At 38.3% G+C, this 14367-nt stretch overlaps 1 protein-coding gene across 1 annotated transcript in view; it reads left to right on the top strand.

Moving 5' to 3' along the window:
* The window catches only part of LOX (lysyl oxidase), a 418783-nt gene that overhangs the window by 159766 nt on the left and 244650 nt on the right, over nt 1-14367 (top strand). The window contains exon 3 of the mRNA XM_044060739.1: nt 9872-10009. Coding sequence (XP_043916674.1) covers nt 9872-10009 — 138 coding nt within the window. The remainder of the gene's footprint in view (nt 1-9871; nt 10010-14367) is intronic.

Here is a 14367-nt window from a genome sequence, read left to right as displayed (position 1 = left end):
TGACTATAGTCTAATATTGGACTCATACAATTGGTTTGTACTAAAAACTAATGCATAGATACTTGCTTTTACAGTTGGGATATGCATGCTCAATTTGATACAACTCTAAAAGACCAAAAAAGCTATCTTTAATGTTTAAATTTACAATTTATTATTTATTTATTTTACATTTGTTGACCGGGTTTGTCCGACTGAGCTAAGTAGCCCTTTTTAAGCGGAGGCCCGAGGAGAAAAGCTTCACATGTTCTACTGATTATAATTTACAAAAATAAGTAATAAGTAAACAAACAATTGGTTTACAGAAAATATTCAAAGCAACATATACTTAAAAACTAGGATTTACTACAGTAAACTAATCATTATGTCTGTCAGATTTAGAATCCAACATCATTCAGAAGGACTGACAATAGTTTTGTCACCAGATGTAAAATATTACATTGTGCAGATAAGAATTATGTAATGTGCTTGGGATAGAGAAGTTAATGTGAGACAAGGTCTAGAGAGTTAAAGAAAGTTACATAGGCTGGGAGCAGATAGAGGTGTGCAATTAAGGTTGATAAGCTGTTTAAGGGGGGTGGGTACAGAGGCAGGTCCATTGGCTTAACAGATATTCTTTAGTGGCTAGCTTGAATTGACTATGTTGCTTGAGTGACCTGATCTCTAGTGGGAGTTTGTTCCATGCCTTGGAAGGATTATATCTATAGAGAATACATTCTTTCTTAGTTTTAGGTTTGTGGATTTGTAGCAGATCTAGGTTAGCACTCTGGAGGGATCCAGCAGGTGAATAGTGGGAGATGACAGATGATAGGGTAGGACAGTAAGAAGGCTGATAAAGGATGGAGTGCATGATCTGGAGTTGAGTGAGAAGAAGCTGGTGAGGTAGTTCAAGCCAGTTAAGGTGTTTGAGTGAGAGACAATGATGTGACTTGTAAGTTTGATGTGCTGCAAATTTGGCTATCTTGTTGTAGGTAGATTCAAGTTTGGCAAGGAGTGTGGAGTTGAGGCAAGTAAGAATTTGAGAGCCATAAAATAGACTGGGTAGGAGGTAGGCATAAGAGAGAGTCACTTTAGCTTCACTGGTGAGAAACTTTTTGTTGCGGTAGAGGAGCCCTAGTTTTTGATGAGTTTTCTTGATACAGTTGTTAATGTGTAGATCGAGTTTAAGTTGGTTGTCAATGATGACACCAAGGAGTTTAGTGCTAGTTTCCACCTCGATGTGTGCGTTATTGAGGGATGGGATTGTGAAAGTGGATTTAATGTGGTTGTAGTTTTTAGGAAGAAAAAGCAGTAGCTTAGTTTGTTTTGGGTTAAGGATAAGCTGGTAATCAGAGAGCCAGTTTTCTACAGAGTTAAAAGAAGTCTGTATTGTAGAGATGAGTTCAGAAGGAGAGTCAGCAATAGTGATGACAGTAGAGTCATCAGCATATTGGACCAGTGATGATTGAGGACAGGAAGAATAAGGAAGATTAGTGAAGATGTTGAAAAGTAGTGAACCAAGGATGGATCCCTGAGGGACACCCATTTTAACTGGGAGAGGAGGGGAGAGTGCAGATTGCCACTTCACTGCTTGAGATCTGTCAGTGAGGTAGCTGGAAAACCATACAACAGTAGCAGGGGAGAAGTTAAGGTTGGTTAGTTTGTGCAGAAGGAGAGGGTAAGAGATGCTGTCAAAAGCTTTAGAGAGATCTAAGAATAGGCAGGAGACAAGTTTGTTGTTATCTCTGGCAAGGGCTATAGTATTAAGGAATGATAGTAGGGTAGTAGTAGTAGTACTATGCTTTGGTCTAAAGCCATGTTGAGTAGGTGTAAGCAGATTTTCAAAGAGTAGGTAGTGCATAACTTGTTTATGTATGCATTTTTCTAGAACTTTAGAGGGAGGAGAGAGGATGGCAATTGGTATAAAATTACTGATGTCTGAGGAGTTAACTCCTTTATGTAATGGTAGAGTGAAGAATTGTTTCCATATGGAAGGGACTTTGGACTCTGAAATGGAGTGGTTGATTAAGATAGATACAGGGAGAGCAAGAGAGTCAGCAGCTAACTGAAGGAAAAGGTAATGAATATTTTCGGTAGAAGCTGAGCAAGGTTTGTGTTTAGAAATAATACATGTATTAAGAAAACAATAATACTTCTGTTCTCCTGCATACATACCACTTGCTTCCCTCAGTCTCTCCAGTCAAGTAACATGAGCCTGCCAATTGAACTCATGTTTGGTGAGAGCTGGGGAAAGAACAGAAAAGAACAGAAGAGCATTACGCACACCAGTCTTGTCTATACTTAGCTTTATAAGTCTTACAAGTACTTTCTTATTTTCATACTTACGCAGCTGTGGGATGTCTGCAGTCTCAAACTCATTCAACCAATGGTTGAACGTATCCCTCTTTTGCCTGAGTAGGTCATTAAAATGATTCCTACACTGTTTAAAGTGTGTGGCATACCAGTGGCACTGGATACGGCCTGGGCCACACTATTCCATGCCTCAGACTTGCACTGAGATACAGAATAGTCCCCCTGCAGAAGCCTTTGATTGTGGTTCCTTACCAGGAGTCCAATAAATATCCTAGACTCCTGGACACCTCATCACTGTGCCCTAAACTCCTTCCTCTCTAATGTCAACCATGTCTACCAGCCGAAGTAGCAGTGGAAACTGATACTTTCCTGCCAATTCCAGTTATCATTTTTAGTGATAGTGCGCAAACCTGAGCAACAATGCTAACAGTGTTTGCACGCTGTTAAGCAGAGCACAGCAGTGCCAAGCAGGGAGGAATTAAATAATTGAAAATGAATGGTTAATCTGACACTTGGCCTTAGTTTGAGGGGTGTCTACTGCTGTATCCTGGAAATTTATATTGGAAATTGGAAGCTAACTGTTAAGTGAGTTAAGTTTGCAGGTAGGCACTGGGGGCATAAATGTAATGACCTGACACATTTGTTTTGCCTATATACATTAAGGAAAATTCATTTTTACACTGTGGGATTCAAACCTGGGCATAATGGATGCAATATTTTCTTCTACAACATTGATTTTCCATCTTTTCCACAGAAGAAGCGCTGCTCATACATAGTCTGGAATCATATATAAATACTGGTGACAGTTTGAGCTGTTGCACATGTATGTGTGTGACCCGACAAAGTTACTGGATAAAGATTCAGTTGTGTATGTGTCTTATGTAATTGTGAAGCCTATGTAAGTCCAGATAGCAGAATTATACTTACAGAAATATAGTAGGCAGTATGCCTTCAGTCATACACCTGAAAACACAATAATGGCATCTCATCCCTCATATATATAATTCATATCAGCTCCACTATCTAAAGTGTTATAAGTGAGAGTGAATATAATGGGAACAGAACAAGTAAAGGTTTATGGAATATCCTGTATTAGAACCCAGAAACATGTATGGCATTTATACACTTACACCTGTTGTCACAAGAATGTTGAAATAACACTTGTCTATTTTTCAGTTCATTCCTATTAACTGCACTGTCACAACAGTAAAAATTGGTTGCACATCCTGTACTAGAACCCAGGATAATCTGTACTCCAACCCTACACTTACACCTGCTGCCACAGGACTAGTTACATAACATTTTCTAATTTCCTAATCATTCTTAAGGTGTCTTTGTTAACCTCTGCACAATGCTGCTTAGTGGGTTTGCACGGTACCCAACAGAATTAATTGAATGTATCCAGTTTCAATTATTGGCTGTCTTGAGTCCTGTCTGCAGGTGTTCAATGGCTGCAGTTGCTGGGTAACCTTGCTTACCACCACACAACACTGCTAAGCACAGTTGTGCAATAGAACACATAAGTTGCAACAATGTATTGTTTTTGACCTTTGCCCTTTTACAGACGCCCTATTTGCAGATGTTCTGTTTGCTTCCTGGGTGGACCAGTAGTCCAGTTTGTGCACTTCCACACTTATTCCAAAGTCTGTTTGTACAAAGCAGCACATCATACAAACACTGCCCCCCCACCAAAAAAAATAAATAAATAAAAAGAAAAAAAAAAACGAAAAGTAGTTAAAATGAAGAAAAGCAGTCTGTGGTATACACACTACAAAATGTTAGTTCGCATGATATGTTTCTACATAGATCTGGATTTGAAGTCTCATTCTAATGAACCTTCGAAACAGAGTAAGGGTGCCTTATCCCTCTTTGCCTCGCAAACACCTTTGCAGCAAGGAACTGAAATCATTCTGCATACAACCAACTGCAACATCATCTACAATAATATGAAACCATACAAGTGTTATTGGTACATTATTTTTGGATTTAGTACACTAAGTGATCACACAACCAGTTATGAGTATTGCTTGTTAATATGTAGCTCTTTCTTACCTCTGTGATTGTTGCTCATTCTTATCTTATTTGACCAATTATCTGAGACCTGCAGTCTGTAAGCCATTCTGTATCATTGCCCTTAAAATGTGTGATGATATTAAATGGCAATAATATAATATGCAGCTGCCAACAAATGAAGGGGAGGTTGGATGTTAATGAACAGAACCTGCGAATTGTGTGCTGCTTACTTACATTTCCAACCTTGACAAAATTACATCTAACACTAAATAAGTCTAACCTGATACACCCACTGGATGTAGGGCAGTCTGCATTGCTGTTGTGTTTTCCTTCTCCCTACCAGTAATCATTCAAAGTTGCAATCCATTAAAAACAAACCTTGAGGGAGTGCCTGCACTACTTTGCATCAGATACATGGAGCCAAGTATTTGTGACTCAGCAATTCTAATGAGGTTGCACATCATTTGCATCTTCACTGTGCTGATAGCCCTGACTCTACACCATAAAAAGGTAGCCATGTAGCTAGGGAAACTGAAGTTGAGGAGACTTGTTTATCTGGAGAACACAGAAAAGAGGCTATTATTTTGTGATATATCTGCACATAGGATTACTGAACTTGAGAAGGTATGCTTGCATTTTGTCAGCCATATACTGCATATGCTGAAATGTAATTAAAAAAATCTGTTTAATGGTTTTACACATATGTCTACGTCAAATGATCGAAGTTTCAGAACATTGATCATCAGATGATCAAAAACTAGATGATTGAAGGTCTGAAACATTGAACATAAAAAAAAATCTAAAAAGAAAAAAAGTCTTCTTTTACATTTTTGTAGGGAGTGAGCCCCCCTGCACTCCTCACATCTGCTGCTACTTAAATATACCAGCTCCAAAGATTGCACTACAGTGAAGAGAACAGAACATTTCCCATTCCTCACTGTATGGAGATCTCCATTCAGAACATTCCAGAACTTTGATCATCTGGTCTTCGACGATCTGATGATGGATGTTCTGAAACTTTGATCATCTAAAGTACACCTATATGTATGTATGTATGTATGCATATATATATATATATATATATATATATATGTGTGTGTGTGTGTGTGTGTGTGTGTATGTATATATATATATATATATATATATATATATATATATATATATATATTAGCAAATTAGCAAAAGCTTTTACACTTTTATCTGCATGCATTAGTTAAAAGTGTACTGATGGCATGGCATGTTTGTCAGGGCATTTCACAGGTATAAATGATTGGCAATATCTTAACATAGAATATTCTATGTTAAATCTGTAGACATGGTTCAGGGACAGTTCATTTGATAGCATTTTTAGCATTTCAAAGATGATTTGTTAGCAAAATGTATCACTTGCCTGTTCTTTTAGGGGTGGGATAGCAAAGCTGCATTTTTGTTATGGCACAAACAAGAATATGTTGCATTTGTTACTCTCCTTTTTTGCATCCAGCCTGTTGTTCATATTTCAGATCTCTAGACTGTTTTATGTTTCTCCAGTGGGTAATACTTAATTGTTTCCTTTTCTGTTTTATCTGAGAACAGCAATGTGTATCATTGCTTTCAAACTTCTCTCCTGAATGATTTTCTGGTACAAACTTATGGTGCTAAACTGAGGGCATGCAGTGACCATCACTATTTTTGAGAGGTATGACTGTGTGAATATTTGATGCCTGAGGCCTACTTCTTAATAATGGACACATATAAGTCAACTAAGTCTCGGATGCCACATGTTAAGGTAATTTCTGTAGAAATCTCCCACCTTTTACTTGCTTACACTACCAAGTAACAACATGCAAGGATATGCCAGTCATTCATATTATTTATAATATGCACAATATACTCCAGGTTCAACACTTACCTTGTAAATCCAGCAGTTGCAACAGTTTTAGTTCAGGGCTGACTCTGATGCTAGCATTACATAGCCAATACATGGGGAGGTCAAGGCTGTGACACCTGCCTGTTATCAATGTTACTATATGTATGTGCGTAGGAGGAAGGTGGTGAGTGAGTGTGGTATGCATTGTCTCTTAGCCAATGCGAGGACATATTGAGCACACCTATGTCTGCCTACACCCAGAGCAACTGCTGCTGCTGCCCCCTCTGACTCCTCACCTACATGTGACTGTGGTGACCTTGCCATTGGTGGTGGGATGTGTGCTCCATCCCCTTGTTGATCCTGCTGAAGCTGTTGTCTCAAGATGTTGTTGTATAGCATGGCACATACTGTGAATATTTCAGTACATATCCATGGACTGTACTGCAGGCTTCCCCCAGATATATCTAGGCACTGGAACTGTGACTTCAGCAGCCCAAACACACACTCCATGATATTTCTGTTTTGAGCGTGTGTGTTATTATGGCATTCTTCAGCAAGTGTGTGTGCATTTCTAATTGGTGTCATCAGCCACAGTTCCACTGCATAACTTGCATCCCCCAGTAAATGACCCTGTGAGATAGTCTCCCTAGTGCACATCTGATATAGTTGGGAAGTGTGCCAGATATGTGAGTCGTGGTAACTGCCTGGGTTGCCAGCACATACATTCACGATAATTCCCTTGGCATTACACATGACTTTGCAGTTAATAGGAAGCCATTTTTATTAATGTAGAGCCTTCCCTGTTCCATGGGTGGTGCCTTAATTTCTACATGTGTGCAATCTAGATTCTAGATGGTAGAATTCATGCATATTTCTGGCCCTATCCTCAGGAGTACAGGGAAAGCATATGTGGTCACTAGCATGTTGGAATATAGCATTCAAGAATTGATGGAGCATCATGGATGCTGATGCCTGTGATACCCCCAGCATGCCCCCCATTGGTCTCTGAAAGGTACATGTAGATAAGATTCTAAGTGTTACACATACCTTTGTCTCTACTGGGAATCATCATACCTCTCAGCTGTACAGATTTTTGCAGGATGTCCAGATTTTTGCCTCATATTTTTGTTCCGTTTCTCATAAAATTGTGTTTTACTGGCAAATCATTGAGGGCTAAATTCAGAAAATAATGACAGACATTTGAGTTTTATACACCATACCCTTCAGAAAAATTCATGCTAATGTAAAACCTGTAATTTTATCAATTTTCTAAGTTTGTAAGAGCAATATTTAAAAAGTGTCCCTATTTTTGGGCCTTTGTCCCTCCATTATTGATGACTTTGCCCAGATTTTTTTCTCTAAGAGGTTGAGAGGTATGATGGGGATGGGTTGCCCTCAGTTTACACTGGCTCTGAGTTGAGGACGATAGAGGTTCCAGAGTTCCTACAGTGGATCTCTACCCACCCTGTAGCTCTCGACAGTTCCACATTATGGAGGTTGTTATAAGTTACCCGGGGTCTGAAAACTCTTATCCGTCTTGGTCTATTAGTAGCAGCAGCAGTTGCACATACAAATGAATTAAAGCAACAGCAGCACCTAACAATGTTTCTGCGTGGACTCCTTTCAGTGGTTGTTTTCTAATAGGTTTTGGAATTCACAGGGAAAACCAGCACTGAGCCTACACGGTTGCTTTATAGCTTCTCGAATAGCTCCTCCATCGTGGAATAGCTTGTCAAATAGCTCCTCTACCTTGGATTGTTTGATTAGCATACAGTTCAGCTGCTAACGTTGTCATTTGAATGTCATGGTGTTTACCTTGTTTGTGTGGCTGTGTGTGGCTCTACACAATGTGTAGAGCCCCTTATTGAATCCAAAACACTGCGCTACTGTGACGTGCACATGATGGAAACAGTGTAGACTTTATTGAATCTGGCCAAATGTATTTTTCAATAATGGGCTACAGTCTGGAATACCCTAGTTGCTACATTAAAACTGCCAGTTGCTTTTCAGTCATCTCTACACAATTTGAGATATTTTATGTGTCAACAAACTGAATGCAGCTCCTACAGCTCATCTACATAATGCTAGTACTTTTACACACAGATTAGTAGATACTGAGATGAATGAGCTCTTAATAACCTCCTTAACTGCTTATATACAACAGTATTCTATAGAAGTGTAGCTAGGACAGGGCAAAGGGGCCAACCGCTCCTGCAGAAATTGTTAGTTGATATGATAATTGCATACCAGCTTTTAAAAAACGGTATTGCTTTTGTGGTCAAACCAGAGCATTGTAGTGCTCTCTGTTGGTCTAAACTGTAGCAAATGCTTGCTACATTTTTAGCAAGTAGTTTGCTACAACTTAAAAGAAAAAAGATTTGCTTGCTTTTTTTAATTAAACCAGATTTCCCTCTGCAGTGTAAACTGTAGCAACTGTAGCAAGATTTCTTTTCTTAATTGCTCCTCAGCTGAGGAGGAGGAGTGGGCACACATATCAAAAGTCCAGATTTTTACAGAACTTCAAGAATGTTGCCTCATATTTTTGGTCTGTTCATCATAAAATTTATGACTTTCTTGCAAATCATTGAGGATTGAACTAATTGAATAATGAGATTCAGACTTCATATCTTTCTGAAAATGCATGCTAACATATATTCTATTATTCTAGTAGCTTTGTAAGTTTATAAGAGCAATATTTAAAATATGTCCCTATTTAAAGCTTTGTCTAGATTTCTTATGCTAAGAGGTTGAGAGGTATGGTCGGTTAGCTCCAGTGGCTACCATATTGCAGAAGGGAGGGGAGCATTTATCTGGCTACCTAGTAGAGTGGTAGACCTTTCTTTTTTCCTGTAATTCAAATGAAGAGTTGAGGAGATGGGGCACCAGTTCGTGGATTAGTCCCAAGCATTAAAAAAGTCAGATACACCCCTAGTATTCTGTAACTGTTTCTTGAATGTTATCTGTTCTATGCTAGTCTAGTACTGTTGTTATTTACTGTTATAAATCATGTTTATTGTATTTATGTTTTGTATGTAAGGAGGCCATAATGAAAAAGAGCCCTCCTGGCCCAGCTTACTTAGCTATAAAATAAATAGACAGGTAGGTAGATAAGTAGTAAGATGGATAAATAGATGCCTAAAGTAAAAATTAGGGTGGGATGCATTTCTATGCTATCATCAATGGCTAGAGTTCAGGAATAATGAACACCAGTTACTGGGGAGAGGCAGTTAGTAAGGCAACAAATGAGCTTCTTGTGAGTGGCTCTTCTTTCAGGAGGAGCTGGATGGATTAGACAAGGGGATTATTGTGTATTTCTCCCAGTAAAGACAAAAGACAGAAATAAGAGTCTAACTCTGTGGCATGCCATTTGATGTGTATCCTGTGTGCTGGTGTAGGAATAGACATGTAAGGTACTGGTGTTTTTATTATATGTCTGCATTTTAGGGGACATTCTCAGATGAGGACAGGACAGGATTAAAAGTGTGGTTGATTACTTCACTGCTAGTGTTTTGGAGTGATAGTGGCTGTTTGGATATGATTGTATAAGTCTGCAATGATTGAATCCCAGAAATGAATAAAAATGTAAAAGGGAATGTCCTCAAGGCCTCATTACTTATTCATCATGATTCTGTGTCTGCCAACATCACTGCTTTTAGTGTCTGTACTATTTGCTCACACTAGTATGAACCTTCATGGTGTTCTTTCTTCTTTGTTTATCAGTTCTGCCTACAGATCCAATGTAAGAGATTATGACACTCGAGTGCTTTTAAGATTTCCACAAAGAGTAAAGAATCAAGGCACAGCAGACTTCTTACCGACCAGACCCAGATATGCTTGGGAGTGGCACAGTTGTCATCAGTGAGTACATCATCCCTGTATGTGACATTTTACCTGTTTGTTGTGTAATGTTCACCTCAGATTGTTTACTATTTCGTGAAGAGCAAATAGTATTAAAATATGTAAGGATGCATCCAAAAAGGAATACTCAGAATGTTGTGTATAAACTGTAGTGTAAAGAGAAGTATAGAGATATAAACAATTAAAGTACAGGCAAGAAATGAGGGTGTTATAAACTGAATGTGATAGCTAGGTTTAGTAGCCATCAAGGCAAGATGTGGAATTAAGACTTGAACTGCTATATATCATTCCCAACCATGTGGGATTTCCAAATATCATTAGAAATACTCTGGGTTTCTCCTAGTCTTTCTCAGTTATGTGAGATTATCAAAAGTAATTTCTAGTCCATTGGGATTGCTGTAACTCATTCCTATCTCTGTAGGATTGCCAAACCTCATTCTCAAATTTATTCTGGATTGCCGTATTGTTCCCAACACTGCATGACTACCAAACCTCATTGTCAAATATTTCAGATTCCCATACCTGATCCATATATTGTTCCCAGCACTGCATGACTGCCAAACATCATTCCCAGCTGTGTGACACTGGCACATGTCATTTGTCACCCTGTAGAACTAATATTCTTTATTTCTACAGTAGAAGAAATGAAGTAACTTATTCTTAACTCATGGGATAGATGTACATCATTCCCAAACTTGATGGACTACCCTACCTCACTGCCACACTAGGAACTACAATAACTCCTTCGTAAAACCCTGGGAGTGCTATGCTTCATTCAGAGCCATGTGAAATTCCTACTGTTCATTTTCAATCCTGTGGGGTTCCCACACCTCTTTCATAAGCCTTTAGCATGTTGTACTTCTTTCCCAACCCTATGGGGTTGCCATTCCTAATCCCCAATCACTGGCATTGCCACACCCCTTTCTCTGTACTGGACGACTGCCATGGCCCATTTCCAGCTATGTTGAGACTACATTTCAGTCACAGTCATGAAGTAGTGCAGTATTTCATTACTCACCAAAATGTCAACTTATTTAATCAAAAGGAAGTAGCATGCTCAGCCATGTGTATCTTTCTCTCCCTTTTTCAGAACTTTAAATGACAGAGCTCTGATTGCTTTTAGATTATATTAAGAATGGTGTTGTTACTACTCTCCTTGTGCTGGTCTCTGAACTTAGAATCAGTGTATCTGATAGTACCAGCAGTAGCCTACAATTCACCAAACAGTCTAGTATCAGATGGCAGGCTGAAAAGTAGTAGAACTAACTAGCCGTGTTCCATCTCGCTTATTTCAAATGGAGGGTGAGGAGATAATGTTACAGTGCAACTCTTTCATACCCACAGAATCAGCAATGTGGACAGATATCTAGCAGGCTACATACTGTGCCAGCACACCAGTGGTTTATTTATCTGTGTATAAAGTAGCATGCACATTCAATTTATTCATTGATACGGTATACCGTGACTGGTTTATAGTAACCACCTGGGTGTCTATACAGCAACCCCTACCTCCTGTACCTCTCACTTTGAATGACTGGCTCTTTCCTATAGGACCAGGAGACCATTAAAAATATATATATGTATACACACACACACACACACACACACATATATATATATATATATATGGTGAAATTAGGAACTCTGTATACTTTAGTATGAAATAAGCAGGTATGAAACATGCCAGAATGAGGTGATAGAGGACACACACACACACACACACACACACACACACACACACACACACACACATATATATATATATATATGGTGAAATTAGGAACTCTGTATACTTTAGTATGAAATAAGCAGGTATGAAACATGCCAGAATGAGGTGATAGAGGATGGGAGTAATGACGTGGTTGGGGCAGAGGTTCCTGCTTAGGGCCTTGGATGAATAATGAACCTAGTAAAGAAATATATAAGAAAAGACTAAAATTTCGTGGAAACCTTATGTACATACGTATGGCATTGTAATTAGCATTGTTGTACACTGTATGACTTTTTTCTTGCATATGGTGTTCCTGAGGGCAGTCAGCATATTAATCAAAATGCTGCTGTCTATGCAAAGGACTCTGAGCGCACCCACCGTATATTAACTGAGATTAGAAAATGGCGCTGTGTAGAACGACTTCATCTGCATTTCGGTAAGCCAGAGGTAAGAGTATCTAAGACATACAGTGGTAGGATCTTTGCTTATAAGATGTTACCCATACCAGCAGCCAGTGTGTCCCTTACACAGAAAGGTACCGTGGTCCTAGCGCATGATGTTTGTCTCACTCTCTTACAACAGAAAACAGTATAGCCATTAGCCATTAAATATATTTCTCAAGAAAATCACACATTGTTTTTTCTGTTTTTTTTTAAATATACAACTAAACCCTTGTTTATTCACAGCACCCATTACCTAGGAATATTTGCAGGCATGAAGACATTCAGGATGCTGTGGTGTTGATGGGTATTGCCCTGAGGGAGTCGTGTAATTTTTATTTGGCATGGTCTGCAGCTGCTGGTTTAGAAAGACCACTGTAATTTAGGTCTACACTAATTTCAATAACTTGAGTATATTCCATAATATCAAGTACTCATATCATTGTAACTCAGTGCATAATAAAAGTGCATTAAATACACCATCCTTTGAACATCCCAACTAGAAAAAAAACCCCATCACAAAAAGAAGCCTAAGTTTCCTTTTGTAACCTGAAACATACATCGCTTTTAATCACAAATACTACCACAGCCATACTTGCAAAACAATAGCAACCTGTCAGAAAAGAAAAACAAATAGATTTATTTTTTAATGATCACACAAGCAACAGCCATCTGCTAGGAAACACACCACAGACACACTCAGTAACATTCTATTTACATGGAGGGTTTCACCCCCACATCCCCTGATATAAGGGCTTTTCCTCCACATCCCTTACCAAAAAAAAATAACTCCATGATTGCCCAACAGTGATGAAAATGAAGTTCCTATTGTTATGTTAGTCGACAGTGTCAGTCAATTAGAGCATAAAACAATCAAAGCAACAATTCTCAACAAATTATATACATGTATATCTATATCTATCTATCTACATATATATATATATATATATATATATATATATATATATATATATATATATATATTATCTCTCTCTCTCTCTGTATATATATATATATATATATATATATATATATAAAACTAGTACATATATATATATATATATATATATATATATATATATATATATATATATATATATATATATAAATTTGTCTATATACAAGTATATATATATATATATATATGTATATATATATATATATATATATATATATATATATATATATATATATATATATATATATATGGGTCTACTTCATATGACCTAAATTTCATATGATCGAAATTCATTTGACTGAGACCAAATGACCTAAACTTCATTTGACCCAAATTTAATTTGACCTAAAACTCATTTCAGTGACAATGAGCACTGGCAGTCTGTAGAGCACTGTAAGGCAAGTAAAAGGTATATGCCCTGTTCCCCCACTGTAGTGCAACCCTGGAGTTAGAATATATAGTTGGGGGTGTGGGGGTGCAACCCCCCACATTGGGGGTGTGGGGCACGTAGCCCCCACTTAGTTTGATTATATATTCTGTGATTTGATTTGATATTGTTCAGTAAAACTGAATTTTGTGGTGAACTATGCCCCCCACACCCCAATGTGGGGGGGGCACACACACACACCTTCCCTCTTGTCTTTTTTAGCATCCACTGCCGGCAATCTGAATATATCCATAGCACTCTTAAAAATATCCACTCTTGGGATTACGTATTTCTTAAAAGTAACTGCTAATGAAAGCGTCACCATAACATCCCTATAAAAGAAAAAGGATCATTCACTAGCAGCAATGTTTCTTCCAATTTGTCATCAGTTGGAACTTCCACTTCACACTAAGAATTGTACTAAGTGATATTCACATCCTAACTCTGTTCTTAGATATGATCAAGGCCCATGGCACATTCACACCATAATACTTTTCTATGCCTTTGCCCCCATCTGTCCTAACAACAGTCAGAGCATCTTGTCCAATCTGGCAGCTGTTATAGCCCTCACCCTCCACACATGCTACTGACACTTGGGGGTGTCCCTATTCCCATCATCCATCTTGTCAGTGACTAGACTCCCCTGCTTATCCTATCCCAGTCTGTCAGTGATTTGATTCCCCTCTAGTCCCTTATTTATTTTTGTGTCAGTCAGAATTTCATGCTTTCCCCATGCACAATCTGTCAGCAGTCACAGGCCCTTGCCTTCACCCCTCTTCATCCTGGCAATGATGAAAGCTTCTTTTTACCACCCAGGATACA

Source organism: Protopterus annectens, chromosome 2.part0 (assembly GCF_019279795.1).
Source record: "Protopterus annectens isolate FY-2018-M chromosome 2.part0, PAN1.0, whole genome shotgun sequence".
NCBI classification, from domain to species: domain Eukaryota; kingdom Metazoa; phylum Chordata; order Ceratodontiformes; family Protopteridae; genus Protopterus; species Protopterus annectens.
Note: the sequence above shows the minus strand (reverse complement) of the source record. Positions and strands in the feature narration are given on the sequence as shown.